The 23934-nt window shown below is 40.6% G+C and overlaps 1 protein-coding gene across 4 annotated transcripts in view; it reads left to right on the forward strand.

Moving 5' to 3' along the window:
• The first annotated feature begins 4349 nt into the window (after positions 1-4349).
• sorcs3b (sortilin related VPS10 domain containing receptor 3b) overlaps positions 4350-23934 on the forward strand; it is a 57551-nt gene continuing 37966 nt past the window's right edge. For 2 of the 4 annotated variants that reach the window (XM_055902424.1, XM_055902425.1), the window contains exon 1: positions 4356-5386. In XM_055902424.1, the coding sequence (XP_055758399.1) occupies positions 4673-5386 (714 nt within the window). In that variant the 5' untranslated portion in view covers positions 4356-4672. Of the gene's footprint in view, positions 5387-23934 lie in introns of all 4 variants that reach the window. The other 2 variants (XM_055902426.1, XM_055902422.1) reach the window with 2 other exon arrangements.

Genomic DNA, 23934 nt, shown 5'->3' on the forward strand with positions numbered 1-23934 from the left:
TCGGCAGCAATTACAGCCTTGAATCTTCTTGGGTATGACGCTATAAGCTTGGCACACCTTTATTTTCAAGCGGGCTGTCATGTGCCTTTTACTGAGGAGTGGCTTCCATCTGGCCACTCTACCATAAAAGCCTGATTGGTGGAGTTTTGCAGAGATGGTTGTCCTTCTGGAAGGTTCTCCCATCTCCACAGAGGAACTCCAGAGCTCTGGGCGTCCAGAGCTTGGTGGTTCCAAACTTCTTCCATTTAAGAATGATGGAGGCCACTGTCTTCTTGAGGATCTTCGAACCAGCAGAAATATTTTTCTACCCTTCCCTAGATCTGTGCCTTGACACAATCCTGTCTCGGAGCTCTACAGACAATTCCTTCGACCTCATAATTACATGCTTTTTGCTCTGATATGCAATCTAAACTGTGGGACCTTATATAGATATGTGTGTGCCTTTCCAAATCATGTCCAATCAATTGAATTTACCACAGGTGGACTCCAATCAAGTTGTAGAAACATCTCAAGGATGGTGAATGGAAATAGGATGCACCTGAGTTCAATTCCGAGTCTCATAACAAAGGAAATAATACCTATGCAAATAATGTATTTCTGTTTTTTGTATTTTATACATTTACTAACATTTCGATAAACCTTTATGCACTTTGTCATTATGAGGTATTGTGTGTAGATTGCTGAGGATTTTTTAAAATGTTTAATCCAAATGTAATTTTGACTGTCGGTTTTGCCATTTTTTAATGTGTTATTCAGTGTATTTCTATGGACTATAGTAGTAAAGGACAAGTTCAATATTTCATCAAATCATTTCTGGATATGCTTTTTTGATACCTACAGGGGTCCTAAAATTCTAAATCAATTAGCTAAAGGATCCATGGTATGACCATCTTTAAACAATTCCATGTCAGCACCAGCCGAACTGAAGCATAAGGAAGACTTTAGATTTTTAAGGGTTAATGGCATGGGGAGAGTGCACCTTGTTGTTCATCTCCAGTGCCGGACTGTGAGTTGTCTGTGTGATGGCCATTACTTTTACTGTTACTTCCAGTGTGTCTGCTCTGTCAGGATCAAGGAAGTGTTGAAGCTAGCAAGCTTGGAATGCAGACAGTGGATGCACAAATGTGATTTTATCCTGAGAGCTTCTGGGCTGCTCCTCCTTGTCTAGGCTCGGTTGGCTGGAGGCTGAGAGGCTGTAGGCTGAGGAGGAGCTGCTGTTTTCAGGGCTCGACTCGGCAAACCTACTTAAAGTTCTGCCCCCCGTTAGAATGAGAGGATTTGATCTGATAATCGAATTAATCATCTAATCAGGGGAGGGGAGTGAAAAGCGCAGATACACACATGCAGAGTTGGAGTCTGGGAGACTCTCTTTTTCTCCATCTCTCTCTTTGTCTCGCACGCAGACACATGCACACGCGCTCGCACACACTTCTGCTCCCCCTTATTCTTTCCTTCTGTCTCTCTCTCTCTCTCTCTCAGTCCCCCCCTCCTACACACACACACACACACACACACACACACACACACACACACACACACACACACACACACACACACACACACACACACACACACACACACACACACACACACACACACACACACACACACACACACACACATGCTTGGAATGGCTCAAGGTTAGAATAGATTAAAAGATATGTCATTGATGGAGGTGGTTTCCCTTACTGGTCTGCCATGGTCAGTTTGGGAACTGGCCACTTCATTTCAGGTGAATAATAGGTAAACAGAGTCTCATCAGTCCAATTAGACTTCCATGTCAGAGGGGTTGTGGTGGCAGGATTGGCCCACATAGTGTGTGTGTGGTTCTGTGTGTGAGTGTGAGTGTGCGTGTGTGTGTGGCGTGCATGGTTGCGCGTGTATGGCGTCTGCATGCGGCTGAGTTTGAGAGCCACAACAGTAGCACCTGCTGCCCAAGCTTCCAGTTGCATGAATCTCAATTTGTTTATACAGCCGTGCAGAAAGGAGTGGCCAAATGCAAAACTCCTGAGACACGGAGTCACTGGATTCTCTTTTGCTTTTTTGTACATTACACTCTATAGGGATCTACTGTGGCACTGTCATAGGTTGTATCAGCCACAAATTGATTTGCTGTCACTTTCATCCATTATGTCAACAACTCATGTGTGTTGTGATTTTAAATGAAACCTTCAAGGACACTGAGTGAGTGTTACATGTGATTTAAAACATGCCTTGAGCTGCTTATACAGAGTGTATTTCATAGCAAGTTGGTCATATACAGTAACTACAGAACAATCATGATATACACTGAGTGTACAAAAGATTAGGAACACCTTCCTGATATTGTTTGCCAGGGCATGGACTCTACAAGGTGTCGAACGCGTTCCCCAGGGATGCTGGCCAATGTTGATTCCAATCCTTCCCTGTTGTGACATGTTGGCTGGATGTCCTTTGGATAGTGGACCATTCTTGATACACATGGGAAACTGTTGAGAGTGAAAAGCCCATCAGCATTGCAGTTCTTGCCACAAAACGGTGTGCCTGGCACCTACTACATACCGCGTTCAAAGTCACTTAAATCTTTTGTATTGCCCATTCACTCTCTGAACTGCACACATGCACAATCCATGGCTCAATTGTCTCAAGGCTTAAAAATCCTTATTTAACCGGTCTCATCCCCTTCATCTATGCTGATTGAAGTGGATTTAACAAGTGACATCAATAAGGGATCATAGCTTTCACCTGGATTCACCTGGTCAGTCTGTGTCATGGAAAGAGCAGGTGTTCTTAATGTTTTGTACACTCAGTGTACATGTAAGGGGCAAGAGTTGTTTTTTACGTGAGTTTCATAACTAGCATATTACAGTTTATATTGCAGGTTTTGCTACATTATTGTCATTCATTAGCAAGAATAGGATAGAAACATAATTGTAAAAATAAGTCATAAGAGATCCAAGTTTGATAAAGTGGGAGTAATTGCATAGCCTAATTATTCTATGTAACGATTGCCCTCTCTTTTGATGCAGCAAAATGCTTTGTCTCCTTCCTTTGATGCAAAGACACTTTGGCCTTGAAGGAAATGGAAATCTTTGTTCTAATTTTTCTATCAGAGCGCGATTGACAGGTGATGTAAATATCACATACATTTCACTCACTATCTCCTGCATAATTATGTTCTTCATAGACCTCCTCCCCACTTTGTTCTCCTGCTTCTCAAATCAACTCTGCCATATCCTCAAAGATTGAGATGCAATTATAGGGAGCGCTGACAGACACTGACAAAAGGAAATGCCTCTTGATTTGCTGTGCACCTCTAATTGAACTTAATAATTTTCAATTAGCATATCATTATAAAGAATGCTACTTCTCCTCAAATGCATGTAAGTAGGTATAAATACATTGTTTACTTGATAAGGAAAGTCTATGCACATTAGCATACTTTTCAAAAACAGGCTATATGGCTGGACTTACAAACAGAACATTTAGAACACCAGAATAGGATATAGTATTGCTAGAAGGCATAGAAATTCTTGGAAAATACAGCAACCATACAGACTCAATATGATTTCAAAGCACATTGTTTGTTTGGCCAATTAAAAAAATTTGTACATCCAAATATGCACAGATTTGTTGGATAAAGATAAACTGCTGTTTTTCTTTTCTTCAGTTAGACGTTGTCTGTAGCACGGTGATACACAGCAATGAGAGTTTTCCATGACTCCGCACCACCTCTGAAAAACAGCTAGACTGCCATGTTCTGAGCTGGTTTGAGCCAATGACAATACTGTCATTCTTGAATACTTCTTAACACAAGTCGTTCCTATTGTTTTCCTGGGATAGTTCACCCAAAATAAACATTTACATGATTTTCTACTCAATTTATGTTGCAGAGGTTTGGAAGGAACTTCCATGCTAGGATATACCCTGTTGAGAGCCATTTATTAGAGGTCCGATGAAGCTAATGTCAGCCAGAGGCTGCTGAAATGAATGAAATGACCTAAATATGCACAACATATAAACTGTCTAAGTCAAGGTTAGAAGAAAATCATGTACATTTATATTTTGGTTGAACTCTTCCAAATGTAGGCCTAAATACACACACATGTCAGAAAATTGGCAACATACTCTAGATGTTTCTTCCTTCAAATCTACAAAACATATCCAAAATGTGCCTATTATGTGCATATCCACATGGCTTATTGGTTGTCTATTAAAGCTGTACACTCACCTGTTCTGCAGAAGGAAATTCAATGGTAAAGATTGCCTATACTGAGATTCATGTTTTGTCGATGAACCAATGACGCACTGGAGGAGGCTATTTTGAAACTCTCCAGTTGGCTGGGTAACTATTCCATATGGATTTGGCAAATAATGATACTGCCACAAATTCATGTTGATTAAAAATAAATAAACAAGTTTAGATATTTAATGCGTTTTTAACGTAATTCATGTCCTACACACCCCTCCAATTGCCACAATCACTTTCTGTCGGGCGCATTTTGTCTGCTGTGCAGCGCCTCCCCAACTGGTTGTTGGTCACTTTGACAAATTCCTGGACGTGAGCAGATGAGCTTAAGCGACTCTTGATTGTAACGGTAACGCAGTGAATATTTCACAAGTTGATCAATCTACTACCACCGTCAAACGTATTTTTATTTTTAACATATTTGGCAACAGTGAGTTGAAAACCATGGGCGTCTCGGGGTCAGTTTGGTGTTGGGCTCTTTTGACTTGCATTTTAATCTCTTTTTACAATATGATGACGGCATACGCTGAAATAAGTTGGCCAACGAGTTCCACGACGACGAACGTTTGGTTTAACCGTATGGATAAATTGCCTTTGGAGCTGCGCGCAAACCTAAGATCCGCATGGGTTAAAGTCCCAAAGTATATCGACAAGGAATCCACATTTTCCAGAGCTTTTAGAATGGAACCAATTGATGGAAAGGCCGTAGTTCCAAAAGGTGAGGAGAAATTGCCAAAGGACTTGGACGGAGTTATTGGGAAAGTGCCACCAGACGCTGTATCTACTGTCAGAGATAAAAAGGCGCCAAACTGTTCCAAGCATTTTACTGCTGACAGCAAAAAGTCTGACAGTTCCTTTGAAGTTAAAGACGCTACACTTGCTTCAAGTAATCGTACGAGGACAAAGCGAAGCACATCATTTGGCGAATATTCGGACAGGAGTCAAATTGGAGGTCCTGGTGACGCATTTTCAGCCGAGAAGCTTGTGGAGCCTTTACAAGGCGTTTACAGTCCGAGGACAGAATACCGACGAACTGGGGAGGACGCAAGAACTAGCCCGAGGCAAAGTGAGCCGCTTCTGGTTACCTCCACTTTCCCTCTGTCCGGAGACTCTGCGCACAACCAGGCAATGGGGCACTGGGTTGGAGAAAACAGCAGCGTGAGTTCAAATTAAAGTTAATAATGTACATAATCACTGTATTTCAAATGGTGTGCATTTCTAAAGACGATTTTTAACTCAACCTTTTCGTCTTATACTCAATGTATCACCTGCAGTATATTTCAAAAGCCTTGCGTTCAAGTTGCGCATCATTACTCACAGCTTTCTCACCCCGCGCGAAATAATTCATGGTTTTATTGTCAAATAAACTCAGAGGGAGCATTTCTCTGAATTATTTAAAGACATGAGATTATTCATGTATAACATGTCTGTCTCATGATTGAGGTTACTTTGCTTTATGGCTAATTAATTATTAGTGCACAGGGGCAGACAGTGACCTGTGAAACATAGTCCTCCTTTTCTCTTTTCAGCAGCTCATGTCTAAGACAAATACAACATGTAAAAACTCTGCTGGTGATACAACTCACCACTATAATTGGGCCTCTGTTGCCTCCCTGTTGTGCGGTCTGTCTCTGCATCTTCTCTGCTGTCTGTCTGTTCTGTTCTGTCTGTTCTGTCTGTCTGTCTGTCTCTCTTTCTCTCTATCTGTCTGTGCGTCTCTCTTTCTCTCTATCTGTCTGTGCTTCTCCTTGTTCTCCTCTGTTGCCACTCTGTCTGTCTTTGCTTCACCTTGTACTCTGTCTGTCACTCCTAAGTGTTAATGGCTATTACATATAGAGCCAACATATTAAGAAACTGGCAGTACATCTGTATCTCTCTGTTTTCTTCCTACCTCCACTGCACTCACCTCTGAGCTGTCTCTGCTAAGCCTAGCATCCTTTCTCACATCACTGGTACCAGAAGACCAGGGGACCACACTGCCTGTACTGGGCCCAGCAACATCCCAGTTGTGAATTAATAAACATATTTATTAGATAAAGACGAACAATTACTGAATAAATGCCTAATAGATGACCATTGGCCCATAATACCTTATGAAAGCATACCCCCCACCCCCCCCCCCCATGCTAAGGGTTAATTACTATTACATATATAATACAGAGCCAAACTATCAATAAACTGGCAGGGCATCTGTGTCAGTGTGTGTTTCTCTCTCTGTTCTCCCTACCTCCACGACACATGACTGCTGCAGCGGCAGCTGAGATGTCTGTGCTGCTAAGCCTAGCATCACTGGGACCAGAAGACCAGGGGACAACACTATATTTTAAGGTCCATATTAAACCATTTATAAGGCATTTACAAACAGTTTGCTCATCATTCATGAATCATTGCTCCCACATTTGTAAATGTTAGCAAGCTAGTTATTCACACATGTATATATATTCCCTTAAACATCCTGTGTTTTGTGCTTATTCTTTTACCAAGTACTGCAGGAATGTCTACCAATGGCATGCACAACTTTTTGGGGGAGAAATTACACTTGTCACTCAAAACAGTGTAAATAGCACTCACTTTAGATTAGGGGCTGCACAAATATTTGACTAATTATTAGTAAATTGTATATTAATGTGGTAATAATGATTAATAAATGATGAACACACAATTTATAAATGCCTTATAAATGCTTTATTATGGACCCTTAAAATAAAGCGTTACCCATCCTAGTTGTGAATGACTAAACACATATATTAGACAAAGAACAAAATCACTGAATGAATACCTTATAGATCACCATTGGCTTATTTAATACCTTTTAACAGTATAAATACATATTTCAAATTAGTGCCTGACGTGTTCCCCCCTGCTTACTTTGCTAAGTTGTGAATGACTAAACACATATATTAGACAAAGAACAAAATCACTGAATGAATACCTTATAGATCACCATTGGCTTATTTAATACCTTTTAACAGTATAAATACATATTTCAAATTAGTGCCTGACGTGTTCCCCCCTGCTTACTTTGCTAAGTGTTTAAATATTAGGCTACATATCATTCAATAGAAGAAAACAGAGAGAGAGCGAGGAGAGAGAGAGAGACAGCCAGTTCCTTAATGCTTTGGCTGCAGCCAATGGCTACATTAAGGAACTGGCTGTCTCTCTCGCTCCCTCTTTATCTATTTTATTATATGGAATTCAATATAAAACCTTCTGTGTTTGTCATAGAATGATGCCGGAACTAGTTTATGTGGATGCGGATAGATTTCTCGTGTATGAGTATCTTTCTGCAAAGAAGTTACAGGCCTTTCAGTGAACGAAATAGGCGGGAAATATGCAGGACTTTCCAGCCTCCAGTGGCGGTGACTATGCTCTGTAATTCAACAACAGAGTCACTTGTTACTACAGCTCCTAAACTAAGACCCACTTGCTGGCTGAAGAGACTGAGATTTAGAAGCGAATAAACTTTAATAAAACAATTAAAATACACAGATTGTCCCCGAATTTACCTTTAACAGAGGATTATTTAGCAATTATTGTGCATTAATTCAGTGTTTCATTGTAATACATAATGACTGGTACTTAATAAAAAGCAGTAGCACTGTATGTAATGTCTTATACAGTAGATGGCTATTGGGTTATGTGTTATAAAAGCAAGTCTAATGACTTTTTAGGTTATTGCAAGTTAGTGCCTGTCATATTTGTTCCCCGAATCCCCCATTCTCTAATTAGGCCTAAGTGTTAATTAGCCTACTATTTCATACAATATTCAGCCAAAATGTTAACTGATAGCACTAGGCTTAATCTGTGTCAGTGTGTGTTCTTCTCTGTTTTCTCCCTACATTGACTGCACTGTAGCAGCAGCTGATCTGTTGGCGTTAAACATAGCATCATTTCTCATCACAGACACAGTCACAGTACTTGGACCAGCAGAACCAGAACCTTAAGAAAATAAGTTGGTTAATTTCATACATTTAGCAGCGTCCGCCTCAAGATCCTTTTTTTGGTCTCTAATTTTTTCGGCACCACCTTTCTGTTTTATACGATCCATGATCTGGGATGACTGATGACAGAAAGTCAAATCGGGTCTCTTTGCTAATGTGAATTTTTGCACGACCTCACCTCAGCCAATCAGAAAAACACAAGGGCCCATCTTGGTAGGGGAGGGCAGCCATTTCCCACTGATCAGGCAAATGCTCAAACATATTATTATGACAACAGAAAAATTGGCATTTTTTAAAATAAAAAATCTTAACAGGCCCATGGGCCGCCGGCTGTGTCCCTTTTTTTTGTTAATTTCGACCAACCCACCCAACAAATAGATGGTTCGGCGCTTCTGGAATTTGCCAGTATTTCCAAATGGCCAATCCGACCATGTTAGTGCGTAATTATAGGAGAGGGGTTAGAATCAGCAAATGTGAGCGTACCTGTTGGAGTGGACTATAATGGGTAGGCTTTTTGTCTGTGTTGTCTGTGAAGTATTGGTATTTCCATGAAAAAGGAATGAAGAAAATGTATTGCACTGATATGACTATTCTATCTCATTCCATTATAGAGAAAAACATATTCATAATAGATAAAATACTCTTATACACAACAATCTGCATAGATAACAAACAATCATTTTGTGCAAAAAAATCCAAGTTACACAGGCCCACTGGGCTAAAAATGAAGCAGCCCATCTGGCATTTGCCCAAAATGCCAAATGACCAGTTCACTCCTGGGCTGTAGGCTACCCAGGGTATTCTCTGCGGAGCATTTTCAGCTTTTTACAATTAATTGAATACCTCCTTTGTCCATGGCATTTGGCTCACTGATGTAAGTTCAAAATTAGTAAAAGTGCCAACATCAGTAAGGTATGGCAATAGTAGCAGTAATAGGTGTGGTCTAATCTACACTGAGTGTATAACACATGAATAACAGCTGCTCTTTCCATGACATAGACTGACCAGGTGAATCTAGGTGAAAGCTAAGATCCCTTATTGATGTCACTTGTTAAATCCACTTCAATCAGTGTAGATGAAGGGGAGGAGACAGGTTAAAGAAGGATGTTTAAGACTTGAGACAATTGAGACATGAATTGTGTATGTGTGCCATTCAGAGAGTGAATGGGCAAGACAAAATATTGAAGTGCCTTTGAATGGGATATGATAGTAGGTGCCTGGCGCACATGTTTGTGTCAAGAACTGCAAAGCTGCTGGGTTTTTCATGCTCAATAGTTTCCCATGTGTATCAAGAATGGTCCACCACCCAAAGGGCACCCTGCCAACTTGACACAACTGTGGGAAGTTGGAGTCAACATGGGTCAGCATCCCTGTGGAACACTTTTGACACCTTGTAAAGTCCATGCCCCGACAAATTGAGGCTGTTCTGAGGGCAAAAGGGGTGCAACTCAAAATTAGGAAGTTGTTCTTAAAACCAGTTAAATGTAACTAAATGTAATCAAAAATGTAATCTACATAGTCCCCCAAAGTAATTATTTATCTTGAGAGGGCCATAAACAATAATTAGTAATGCTGCATACTCCAAGAAAGGTTCAAATTTCACCTTTCTGGTACATTTTTTTGGGGTGTAGTCACTTTTGAGGACACACGCTCAAATACACAGTAAAAATATGATAAAAATATTTTAAAAAAAATTTATATGATGTATTTCCTATTCAATAAAACTGTATGATTAAGGCCTGAAATGACTTATATGCTTTCTAAATATATCACCTTCCTTATAAAATACATATTTGTATGTTTAGTGTTAGAGAAAATGTGCATATTTGCTAAAGATCTCTCTTGATGAAAACGTCTGCCCCCATCGCTGTGAACGTCTCACATAGCTGTAGCTTGGCTTCCTGAACTCGTTAGCTCTATGACAAACAGAAAGTGTTTTTTGTTTCAAATATATTAATTATCTTAGATTACTGGCTATAAATTGATCTCTGAATGTGCTACTGCGACGAAACCACTCTCTCCTGCTGCAATACTTTGCTACTTTGGCTCCCAAGTGGTGCAGCAGTCTAAGGCACTGCATCTCAGTGCTAGAGGCGTCACTACAGACCCTGGTTCGATTCCAGGCTGTATCACCACCGGCTGTGATTGGGAGTCCCATAGGGCGGCGCACAGTTGGCACAGCGTCGTCCGGGTTAAGGTTTGACTGGGGTAGGCCATCATTGTAAATAAGAATTTGTTTTTAACTAACTTGCCTATTTAAATAAAGGTTAAATAGAGCAGGTGAGTAGTGTTCAGCCAGGAGTTGATGGACAGTCGGAAGAGCGAATTAAATTGTAGAAGGGACATCCCAGGTTCAAGTGGTGTCAGATTTCACATCCCGCTTCACACAGGCCAAATATACATACTCCTGTGTCCGTGAGAATCAGGGCTATCGCTCAATGCAATCCATTTAGATCTATGGCGATTTATAAGCAAAGATGCCGGTCGGAACCGGTACCAGAACCATGCAGGTTCCCAAAACGGGACATTACATCTAAGATGTTTTAATGTTTTTTTATAAACTGTGTGGTTCGAGCCCTTAATGCTGATTGGCTGACAGCCGTGGTATATCAGTATACCACGGGTATGACAAAACATTCATTTTACTGCTCTAATTACGTTGGTAACCAGTTTATAATAGCAATAAGGCACCTTGGGGGTTTGTGGTATAAGGCCAATATACCACAGTTAATGGCGTCGCGTCTTGCCTAAGAACAGCTCTTAGCGATGGTATATTGGACATATACTACACCCCCTCATGCCTTATTGCTTAAGTCTACTCAGTGTATAATAGGTTACCACAGTGTGTAAGTGTAGCAGTCATTGACACTGTAGTCCAAACTGTTTAGGGGTCTATTGGAACGTTTCACTTTCTGTATTCTCATGCTTCTATGAGATCCGCTAATTCACTCTTGCTGATGGGGACTATGTGTTGCAGATGTAGTTCAGTGAACTACAATGTGCCTGGGTAACTTTGCCAGAGAGCTGAAGACTCATGTTAGAGCTCAGGGATATTGCTTAACCATAGCTCAGTGGGCTACCGTGGTATTGAGGCGCACATACAACCGAGGGTTGGATACCTGATTGATTACATCATACACCACCGTGGAAGGCTGTAATGAAGACCATATTACTCTGTGAATGTTCCCCCACAATGTCTTAATGACATAGTATTATACGTATGTGGGGTTGATGACAGAATGATTTGCGGTTATTGAATAGTGTTAGTGTAATTATTCCTGTCAGTACAGTGTAACAAATATTGTGATTACTCATTGTTACATTGCACTTGCCATGTGTTTAGGGTTAGAGTGAAGATTAGAGTTAGGGTAAGGGTAAGGACAAGGGTAAGGGTAAGGACAAGGGTAAGGATTACAGTTGTAAGTGCAGTATAACCATTTGTAATTACAATACTTTTTACACTGTACTTACAGGAATACTTATACAGTAATAAGGGCACTTAGAGTGTTAGCCTTCCACTCCTATAACTATATTTGTACTCCTCCAAATGACACTTCTATTTGCCTTTATCATGAATGATTTGTGTGAAGGGACCATAATGCAGAACATCACTGTGGGGCCTCAGCACTTCCACAGCACTCAGATTCATTTGGCTTCACAAAGTGCATTTAAAGTCAATGCTGCACTTCTGTTGCACGTACGCACACACACACGCACGCACACACACACACACACACACACACACACACACACACACACACACACACACACACACACACACACACACACACACACACACACACACACACACACACACACACACACACACACACACACGTACGCACGTACGCACACAAACACGCACGCACGTGCACGCACGCACACACACACACACACACACACACACACACACACACACACACACACACACACACACACACACACACACACACACACACACACACACACACACACACACACACACACACACACACACACGTACGCACACACACACGCACACACACGCAGGCACGTGCACGCACACACACACACACACACATGTACATAGGCACACACACACACACATTATGTCATGGACTTAATCAGAGATGAAGCAGGCGGTGAATCAAATTTGACAAGCTTGCATATAATGAATTATGAATAACTGTCACAGCATAGTAATATTGAGGAGTATAGCCTGATTTGCTGTTATTTTTTATCTATTTATTTTCATTGGCAGGAGATATTATGATGTTCCCCATCTTTTTTTCACTCAAATCTCACCTTTAGTTAAATCATGACCCTTTCAACATAAAATTGCAGAGGTTTTGACATTATATAATCTCAAAATGTAACTGTTTGAATGTACAGGTACTGTATATACCAAATTCTTGTACTCTCACCTTATGGATGCCAGAATCTACAGAACCTTGTTAACTAAAATATAATGTTATCATGTGTCATCCCTTACAATGGTGCATGAGCCACACACAGGCACCTGCCTGAAGCAAAACAGATAATGCTATCATGTTCTAAGCTGAGCGAGGTCGTGAAACACTACTCAGCCGATGTCTCGTAGTGCCATTCATACATCCATTATTTCTCAGGTGCTTGGAATGCAAAGGACTTATTATGGAGTAAGGAATCCTCATACACTTTGACGTTTTAAACATAGCAAGCATGGCTGTGTGGATTGGGGATAATGGAGTGTTGGCCTACAGCAAGCATTTAAAGACTAATGTTGTTCGCCAAGCTCAATCAATGCATAAGGGCTTTCACCAGAGTTATGCTTGGATGAAATTGGTACTTCACAGAATAACTTGTCATCACTCACAAAGACAAACAATCAATTCAATCCATATTTGTGATTAGGAAAGACCAAGGTCTTTCTATAGCTAAGCAATATATTTTTTGTTTGTCATTTGCTACTAAGTGTTTTTTTGTAGATGTCCTTTTGTAGGTGTCCTTTTGATTACAATCAAGATGGTGTGCTTTTAGCTAAATAAATGTAACCAATCAATATTTCACTGCAGGTGTTTGATGAAAATGATTTCTTATGAATATATGAATACATTAATCCTTATTCATGAGAGCAAAACTTGTCACATATTGTTCTGTCATAAGTGTTTATCTTAGTGATTGCACAACTTGCTTTCACAGTCTGTTATTAATGTGTGCCTGATTATTAGGTTACCACAAAATTCAAATCTCTGAAAAGTTTGAGGGGTGCCTCGAAACAGCAACAGTAATCAGAGTGAGCATCACCAAATGTGTTCAGCTAATGAAAATACAGCTTTTCTAAATTACTTATTTTCAGCATCTCTTTTTATGCTATTCCAATCCGAGAAGGCAATGTACCAGTTTTAACAATGAATCAACTTGAGATGTATTTCAGTGGCCTCTGAATTGCCTGTGCTTCCCAGTGCAGTGAAATGGGTTGCAATCTGGAGAGAACAACAGAGGCACAGTCACAGTCTTTCTTCTCCTGCTACCTGCCAGCTTTGTGCTGTTTGACAAGTCTTTCTCAGTGGCACTGCAGATCCAACTAGTGTGTTGTGCATCAGGGGCCCAATTAAATGAATGTGTTTGCCACGATGTCTAGAGCAGGGCTCTCCTACCCTGTTCCCGCAGAACTACCGTCCTGTAGGTTTTCATTCCAACCCTAATCTAGCACACCAGATTCTAATAATTAGCTTGTTGATAAGCTGAACCTGGTTAGTTACAACTGCAGCTGGAGTGAAAACCTACAGGAGGGTAGATCTCCCATAGTGGAGGCTGCTAAGGGGAGGATGGTTCATAATAATGGCTGGAATGGAGTGAAAGGAATTGTATCAAACGCATTCCATTCACTCCATTCTGGCCATTATTTTGAGTTGTCCTCCCCTCAGCAGCCTCCTCTGCTCTCCAGGAACAAGGTTGGACACCCCTGGTCTAGACCTATGAGCCATATTTTTTTTCAATCTTTTGATGCATTCAGACCCCTCCCTACCTCATTTTTTAAGGAATCAGGGCACGACTGGCCTCTCTTACGATCAAGTCTTTTTTTCTTTAGTGGAGATGTTGATGGCTATAGAGTAAAGCGTAGTTTGGGGGAAATGCGGTGGTGTTTAAAACCTTGCCATTAGCTGGTGTACGTTAATGGGTTGATTTAATTGTTAATGAATTAACCTATTACAGTGAAACAAGGCTATGCCTGCTGGGAAAGCTACTATATGTGAAATCGGGACATTTAGGCACTGTACACCAGATAGTCTTTCAGACCTTTTCAACATTTACCAACTTGGATATTTAAAGGTAATAAAGAAGCAAATCAATAATTATTACCAGGAATGAATATACTAGTGGAGGTGGGTAAACACACAGCATGGTGGCCCAGTGGACTCTTTTTACTAGTAGAGTATGCTAGTGGAGGTGGGTAAACACACAGCATGGTGGCCCAGTGGACTCTTTTTACTAGTGGAGTATGCTAGTGGAGGTGGGTAAACACACAGCATGGTGGCCCAGTGGACTCTTTTTACTAGTGGAGTATGCTAGTGGAGGTGGGTAAACACACAGCACGGTGGCCCAGTGGACTCTTTTTACTAGTGGAGTATGCTAGTGGAGGTGGGTAAACACACAGCACGGTGGCCCAGTGGACTCTTTTTACTAGTGGAGTATGCTAGTGGAGGTGGGTAAACACACAGCACGGTGGCCCAGTGGACTCTTTTTACTAGTGGAGTATGCTAGTGGAGGTGGGTAAACACACAGCATGGTGGCCCAGTGGACTCTTTTTACTAGTGGAGTATGCTAGTGGAGGTGGGTAAACACACAGCACCGTGGCCCAGTGGACTCTTTTTACTAGTAGAGTATGCTAGTGGAGGTGGGTAAACACACAGCACGGTGGCCCAGTGGACTCTTTTTACTAGTGGAGTATGCTAGTGGAGGTGGGTAAACACACAGCACGGTGGCCCAGTGGACTCTTTTTACTAGTGGAGTATGCTAGTGGAGGTGGGTAAACACACAGCACGGTGGCCCAGTGGACTCTTTTTCTCCCAAGATATGGCTTATGTATTTGTTATGATATGTGAAATCCTGTACATATTCATGAGTATGCAGAGTAGCAGTACACTAGCTCATATTACGTTGAACTTTTCAGGGAACTTGAAAGGTAACTTACATGTGGTATTGCTTCTGAAGTGGATTTTTTGTGAAGTATATTACAAAGAATCTTCTGATAGTTGACTGATATTAACTGGGTGTCCCTGGAAGTTAATTTAAATTGTATGTTTGGCCCCTCAGGATACTCTGAGTCCAACAGAAAAGTGTCTGCAGTCTTCTATCACAGTGTTCCACATTTCTCATACAAAATGCCCTTTTTAAGATGAATGATCATATCGCTCCCCTACCTACCCCATTAGAATGAAGTGATATTTGAGGGATGCAATCTTCTTACAGTACGGTCCAGTGGGAGAGAGAAGGATAAACTAAGTATGATTGGAGGCATGTAGTTGGAAAGCATGACAAGTCCTATATGATCCTTAGGGAGTGAGAATGTCTAGGACCTGGATCTATCACTCATATTGTTTCTAGTTTTAATGAAATAGCAGGAAACAAGCTGTCTTCTCTACCTCTTTTACAGAAGTAGGATCATAATTTGAACCAGTTTGCTACAGCAGAATTGTTTTTATTATTTTGTGGATTATAATTGATGGTCATTTTTGTGACGGTGGATAAATGCTTAGTAAGACAAAATCAAGTCTGAAATTGCAAAGTGGAAATTACAAACTTCTGAAGCCTTTTTAAATCTCAAATACACACAAATGTTTAGTTCTCCTGCAACAGGATGCTCAAATTAAGATCCTGTATCTGTAAATGAAATGCCCTGGTATTTACTGGTGCAGTCCATGCTTGACTGCTGCTTGGCCAACTCTAGCTACATGAGTTACTCTTGACTTAACCTCATCCCCAGGAAAGTTGCTCTTGCACATACCAGTTCAACAGATAGAGAGCCAGCTAGTGGGCGAGAATACTATTGACCAGCATTTCTTCAATCAATTATTATGCCCCTGATTAGGTGTGTTAGCGCTGGGCTGGAACAAATACCCGGGCATCCTTTAGATCTCCAGGACCAGGATGTTTCTCCATTAGCAATGAATGTAGTGATTCAAATCGTTTTAAAGGAAAGTGTCTGTCATAAAAACGCAAATACAAGTTAAGAGCCGATGTAACTGTAATCGGCCAATATGGAAATGTTCTGTTCTGTTTTTGATGATGTGAAGTGTTGTAAGATGTAAGAAATCAGTGTATAGGCTGGGGTATTCTGTGAGACCAAATAATAATCTCAATTTACCCTCTGCAGCTTTGTGTTGCCTCATCCAAGAAAAGAGAACACTTTGAATTTCAGAGTTTCCGTCCTTGGCTGGAAACCAATAGTGATCTAGTAGCACAGAGAATTGATTTTGTCAGAAGTGTGCTTGTCCATATGTGTGTGTGTGTGAGAGGGAGAGAGAGAGAGGGAGAGAGAGAGAGAGATAGATGTGTCCAGCTGGTATCACAATGTATATCAAAATGAAATTATGGCTAGAACACCTCTGTTGCCATGGAGTCTGTCCATTCAAGCATCTCCAAAGAATCTAAATCTCTGCAAACAGCTCTTTCCTTTGGTATACCTTTTATGTCTCTGTCTGCTTTCACGTTCCACAAAAGATACAGGATTGGAATTCATGGTTCCATAACAAAACCAGGCACTTGGATAAGCCAATTAAAACAAAACAAAAAAACAAGAATAGAATGTTAAGATAAAGGAATGACTGATCTCCACAGAGAGCGGGAGCCAATCTGAAAATGATTGGTTGACTTTCCTGGGGCAAAGTTCTCCCCACATCAATAAAACATAAACATGAATAAATGCACTGCTTTCGGGCCTTTCCTGGGTCCTTACTTAATTTCATGTATGCAAGTGAGTGATGATATGCATTGAAATGTGTATTTACCTAGAAGGCTCAAAATAATTTTAGTTGCCATTATTGTTTGTTTTGTTTTGGATATTTACATAAATGCAATAATGCATCATAAAACCTCTTGAATTTGGAATGTGCCTTTTGCGACATCAATAGTCAAGCATTGCAGATACAGTATGTTAGAGGTTCATTGCTGCTCGGTCCCTGGTGGCTGCAGTATTTGCATGTATAGTAGTTGTTCTCGATTGACATGAGCTGCAGTTGCGCTGCCTACCAATAATGAGAGAGACGTAGGAACATTTTGTCTCCAATGATGTACCCGTGATGAATCCACTTAGGGACAATTTCTCCTTCTAGTTATCTGCCTGGGCAGCATGCTGCCCTGCGGTGGATTGCTGTTGACCTAATTCTATGGGTCAGTATAGTTAACAGTCAGGAAGCCAATGGGGAGAAACAACAGATATGTGGAAAATGCTCTCACAATTTAGACAGCATTGACTTGGTAATGGATGCTTAGCCTGAACCCAAATCTTGGCCTGACACTTGTGTTAAGGTCAATTACCCCCAAATCAACAGATCATCTCACATGGAATTGTATGATTTGTTCTTCATTAGGCTAATGGTGGGTGAAATCATGAAACTTATGACAATGATGTCACAATGTAATTGTCACCACACATGCCTCTGGCGTCACTTAAGCTGTTAAAATGAAGGACAACCAATGCCTTTTGGTGTGATATGATATGGCGTCATTATATTCCCTCCAGAAAGAGGTTTAGTTGGCAGTTGAAATCTTATTACAGACAGATGTAATTTACCATGCGAAGTATCAGGCTCCCTTGCCACTGACCCATCATAACCAGCAAAACACGAAGAAACAAATACTACACTCCTAGCATTTTTGGGATGAGGGTTGTTCGGTTGTCCCCATAGGAGAACCCTTTGAATAAGCCTTTTTGGTTCTAGGTAGAACACTTTTGGTTCCAGGTAGAACCCTTTTGGGTTCATGTACTATCCATTCTAGAACCAAAAAGGGTTCTCCTACAGGGACAGCCGAAGAACCCTTTTGGAACCTTTTTTTCTAAGAGTGTAGGCTACACTGTTTGGTGGACATTTTTTCCTCCTCGTGTTTTTCAAAGAGGCAATTAGTTCGAACATCAGAGCCATTTAACTAAATCTATATTCCAAATTGATTCTGACTCTGGTGTTGGTCCTTGCAGACATGGCGCATTTAGTTATGCAAATGGTTATCTTTCTCCTTGATTGGTTAATTAACCTGGAATGGAGATAGTCCATGCCTAGCAGAGCCGTCGTTTGATGGGTAAATTGTGGGTCAATTGGGTTTTTAGCATTTTGGAGTCGGGCTGGAGGCATGGCATTGTTCTTTAACTCTTTTGCGGCTTCTTTGGTTTAATGACTCGTTCTATGGGTCCCATAAGGTTAATGTGTTTAAACTCACTGTAATTGAGCTTTCGACCTCTCTTTCAGTCCCCATTTTTTATTCATGATGCTACGGCACATTGTTGCTCCTCTCTTGATATTTATCTTCTACTCTCTCTATCTCTCTCTCTCCCTCTCTCTCGATCTCCCCCTTCACTCTCTCTTTCTCTATCCCCCTTTTACCCTCTCTTCCTCTCTTCCTCTCTCTATCTCTCTTCCTCTCTCTCTCTATCACTATCTATCCCACTTCACTCTCTATCCCCCACTTCTCTCGCTCTCTCTCTCTCTCACTCACTCACTCACTCACTCACTCACTCACTCACTCACTCACTCACTCACTCACTCACTCACTCATCTATTTAGGGCTCCCGAGTGGCGCAGCGGTCTAAGATACTGCATCTCAGTGCTCAAGGCGTCATTACAGACCCTGGTTTGATCCCTCTCTCTCTGTAAGATCCACTTCCGGCCAAGTTTCAGACTCCCGGTTATTGACTCAAATGTCTTGGTACTTAGGAAATTTCATGATGCCGTTGGCAGTGGTGGAAAAAGTAACTAATTGTCATACTTGAGTAAAAGTAAAGATACCTTATTAGAAAATTACTCAAGTTTAAGTGAAAGTCACCCAGTAAAATACTACTTGAGTAAAAGTCTAAACGCATTTGGTTTTAAGTATACTTAAGTATCAAAAGTACATGTAAATCGTTGTAAATAAGAATTTGTTCTGAACTGACTTGCCTGGTTAAATTAAGGTCAAATAAAAAATAATTGCTAAAATATACTTAAGTATCAAAAGTAAAAGTGTTCCTTATATTAAGAAAACCAGACGACACCATTTGTTTGTGTTTTCAATATACGGATCACCAGAGGCACACTCCAACACTCAGACATAACTTACAAACAAAGCATTTGTGTTTGTGGGTCCGCCAGATCTGAGGCAGTAGGGCTGACCAAGGATGTTCTCTTGATAAGTGAGTGAATTTAACCATTTTACTATCCTGCTAAGCATTCAAAATGTAATGTGTAACTTTTGGGTGTCAGGGAAAATGTACGGGGTAAAAAGTAAACTATTTTCTTCAGGAATGTAGTGAAGTAAAAACAAAAGTTTAAAAAAATATAAATAGTAAAGTACAGATACCCCCAAAAACTACTTAGTAGTACTTAAATAAGTACTTAATTATTATTATTATTATTTTTTGAATGGGGTGGATCAGGTTTAATATTGCGGATAGATTGTTGCTTCCATCAATGTAATTGTCTGCATCATTTCCAATCCCCCATTTTTTGGGGGGGTAAATATATATATCCATATACATAGAAACGTACATACCCACAGATTTTTTAGAATACACCTTCACTTTCCCTGCAAACCCTACCACCCTCCCCCAATTGGAGTAAACTAATAAACAATAAGACTTAGGCTTCTACCTTCAGTTTATACACATTTTACAGACACAGTCTATTTTGCAATAGTTATATTTTGTTTGTTTTTAGTCCTTCCTCTATTTCTGATGTCCATCCAGTTTGATTTCTATTTGCTGCTGTGCTATTTCACAAAATGTCTGAACCTTTATACATTTTACATTGGTTATGTTGTTGTTATTAGTCCCACCCTTCAGCTCCATTCAACCCCTCCCATCTATCTCTTAACACCATCCGTTTTGGATTTCTATTTGCCATATATTTTTCAACTGTGCTGTGATGCTTCACAAAAGTACTGAACCTTTCTATTCTCATAGCTACTACAGAGTGTAAATTAAAGATAAACATTTTTGCTAAAATAAGTATTATATTATTGATTGACTATGACTTTTCAAATCACCCAGTATTGCTATCTGCAATGTTAGTTCAAGGTAAATGTTGCAATTCTTCAGCCATTCCTGGACCTGTGACCAAAAACGAGCTACATATGGACAGTACCAAAATAAATGATCTAATGGCTCTGCCTCCTCGCAGCAAGATGTGCAGAGCTGGGAAGGTTGTATCCCCCATATACAATACCGTTCAAAAGTTTGGGGTCACTTCGAAATGTCCTTGTTTTTGAAACAAAAGCACATTTTTGGTCCATTAAAATAACATCAAATTGATCAGAAATACAGTGAATGTTGTAAATTACTATTTTTTATAGAATATCTACATAGGCGTACAGAGGCCCACTATCAGCAACCATCACTCCTGTGTTCCAATGGCACGTTGTGTTAGTTAATCCACTTTTATAATTTTAAAAGTCTAATGATCAGAAAACCCTTTTGCAATTATGTTAGCACAGCTGAAAACTGTTGTTCTGGTTAAAGAAGCAATACAATTTGCCTTCTTTAGTCTAGTTGAGTATCATGAGCATCAGCATTTATGGGTTCGATTATAGGCTCAAAATGGCCAGAAACAAAAACCTTTCTTCTGAAACTCGTCAGTCTATTCTTGTTCTGAGAAATGAAGGCTATTCCGTACGAGAAATTGACAAGAAACTGAAGATCTTGTTGTACTACTCCCTTCACAGAACAGCGCAAACTGGCTCTGTCACACACTGATCTGTTTCACCTGTCCTCGTTATTGTCTCCACCCCCTCCAGGTGTTGCTTGTTTTCCCCAGTGTATTTATCCCTCCCACTCTTTCTATTCAGGTTCGAGACAGTTTGCACTGTTCGTAACAAGTTTCAATACATTTTGGTAGCATTTCTATGTTGAAGATTGAAAAAGAATTTGGTGCATTTTTTCCCCATATTCCATCCAGTTTGCTTTATTTTTATAATATTACACTGGATCTTGAATAAGTTCCTCCATTTATTTTTGTTTTTCCTCTGACTTATTCTTATTCTAACTGGACTGTTAGTCCTTCAATTTCCTTTGTTAATATGGACTCTTTTTATCTAAATTGCTTTTGTTTTATAGATGAGTACTGAATTGCATGGCCTCTAAAAGCACATTTAATAGTGTCCCATACAATAAGGGGATCTGCTGTACCTATGTTATGTCAGAAAGAGTAAGTTACAAATTATTCTGTTCTAGTTATAAACAAGTTATCATCCAGTAGGATTTGATTACATTTCCAATATCCTCTCCCACGTGGAAATTCTGTAAGAGTAATATATATGCCAATTATATGATGGTCCGACCGCATTCTGTCCCCTATCAACACTTTAACTTTTGGTGCCAGAGAGAATAACATAAGAAGGTAATCAAGACGACTAGCTTGATTAAGCCTCCGCCATGTATATCTCACTAGGTCAGGGTATTAAGCCTCCGCCATGTATATCTCACTAGGTCAGGGTATTAAGCCTCCGCCATGTATATCTCACTAGGTCAGGGTATTAAACCTCCGCCATGTATATCTCACTAGGTCAGGGTATTAAGCCTCCGCCATGTATATCTCACTAGGTCAGGATATTAAGCCTCCGCCATGTATATCTCACTAGGTCAGGGTATTAAACCTCCGCCATGTATATCTCACTAGGTCAGTATATTAAGCCTCCGCCATGTATATCTCACTAGGTCAGGGTATTAAACCTCCGCCATGTATATCTCACTAGGTCAGGATATTAAGCCTCCGCCATGTATATCTCACTAGGTCAGGGTATTAAGCCTCCGCCATGTATATCTCACTAGGTCAGGGTATTAAGCCTCCGCCATGTATATCTCACTAGGTCAGGGTATTAAGCCTCCGCCATGTATATCTCACTAGGTCAGGGTATTAAGCCTCCGCCGTGTATATCTCACTAGGTCAGGATATTAAGCCTCCTCCATGTATATATCACTAAGTCAGGGTATTAAGCCTCCGCCATGTATATCTCACTAGGTCAGGATATTAAGCCTCCGCCATGTATATCTCACTAGGTCAGGGTATTAAGCCTCCGCCATGTATATCTCACTAGGTCAGTATATTAAGCCTCCGCCATGTATATCTCACTAGGTCAGGGTATTAAGCCTCCGCCATGTATATCTCACTAGGTCAGGGTATTAAGCCTCCGCCATGTATATCTCACTAGGTCAGGGTATTAAGCCTCCGTCATGTATATCTCACTAGGTCAGGATATTAAGCCTCCTCCATGTATATATCACTAGGTCAGGGTATTAAGCCTCCGCCATGTATATCTCACTAGGTCAGGGTATTAAGCCTCCGCCATGTATATCTCACTAGGTCAGGGTATTAAGCCTCTGCCATGTATATCTCACTAGGTCAGGGTATTAAGCCTCCGTCATGTATATCTCACTAGGTCAGGATATTAAACCTCCGCCATGTATATCTCACTAGGTCAGGGTATTAAGCCTCCGTCATGTATATCTCACTAGGTCAGGATATTTAAGCCTACATATCCACTAATTCCAATATATCCATGACATTCCTGATTTCCTTAAGTGCCTGAGGGTGATAGTTTGTAGTGTGATTTCCTTTCCGGTCCATAGAGGTATTAACATCCCCCACCATAGTGTAGAGTTGATACATTCTTACATATATTTTCAAAGAAGCTTGGATCATCATTATTTGGACCGTGTAGGTTAATAAGCCATATCTGTTTATTGTCCAATAACATATTTAAACTCATCCATCTACCTTGATGATCTGTTTGGACAATTTAAATATTTGGATCAAAATTACTGTTAATTATTATAATCACCCCCCCAAGTCCTTTTTCCACAAAACTTCATCTAAAATTGTTGAATGAGTTTCCTGTAAACAATAAATATTATATTCCTTCTCTTTTAGCCAGGTAAATACTGATTGTCTTTTCTTATTATCTGCTAAGCCATTACAATTATAACTGGCTATACTTATTTCACCACTTACCATAATGAGACACAAGTTTCAATTATGTTTATCAAAATATATGTTTGTGGGGCCTCCCGGGTGGCGCAGTGGTCTAGGGCACTGCATCGCAGTGCTAACTGCGCCATCAAAGTCTCTGGGTTCGCGCCCAGGCTCTGTCGCAGCCGGCCGCGACCGGGAGGTCCGTGGGGCGACGCACAATTGGCATAGCGTCGTCCGGGGTAGGGAGGGTTTGGCCGGTAGGGATATCCTTGTCTCATTGCGCTCCAGCGACTCCTGTGGCGGGCCGGGCACAGTGCGCGCCAGCCAAGGGGGCCAGGTACACGGTGTTTCCTCCGACACATTGGTGCGGCTGGCTTCCGGGTTGGAGGCGCGCTGTGTTAAGAAGCAGTACGGCTGGTTGGGTTGTGCTTCGGAGGACGCATGGCTTTCGACCTTCGTCTCTCCCGAGCCCGTACGGGAGTTGTAGCGATGAGACAAGGTAGTAATTACTAGCGATTGGATACCACGAAAATTGGGGAGAAAATGGGATAAAAAAAAATAAATATATATATATATATATATATATATATATATATATATATATATGTTTGTAAACCTACCATTAAAAAGTAACATGATGATTGAG

Source organism: Salvelinus fontinalis, chromosome 37 (genome assembly GCF_029448725.1).
Source record: "Salvelinus fontinalis isolate EN_2023a chromosome 37, ASM2944872v1, whole genome shotgun sequence".
NCBI classification, from domain to species: Eukaryota; Metazoa; Chordata; class Actinopteri; order Salmoniformes; family Salmonidae; genus Salvelinus; species Salvelinus fontinalis.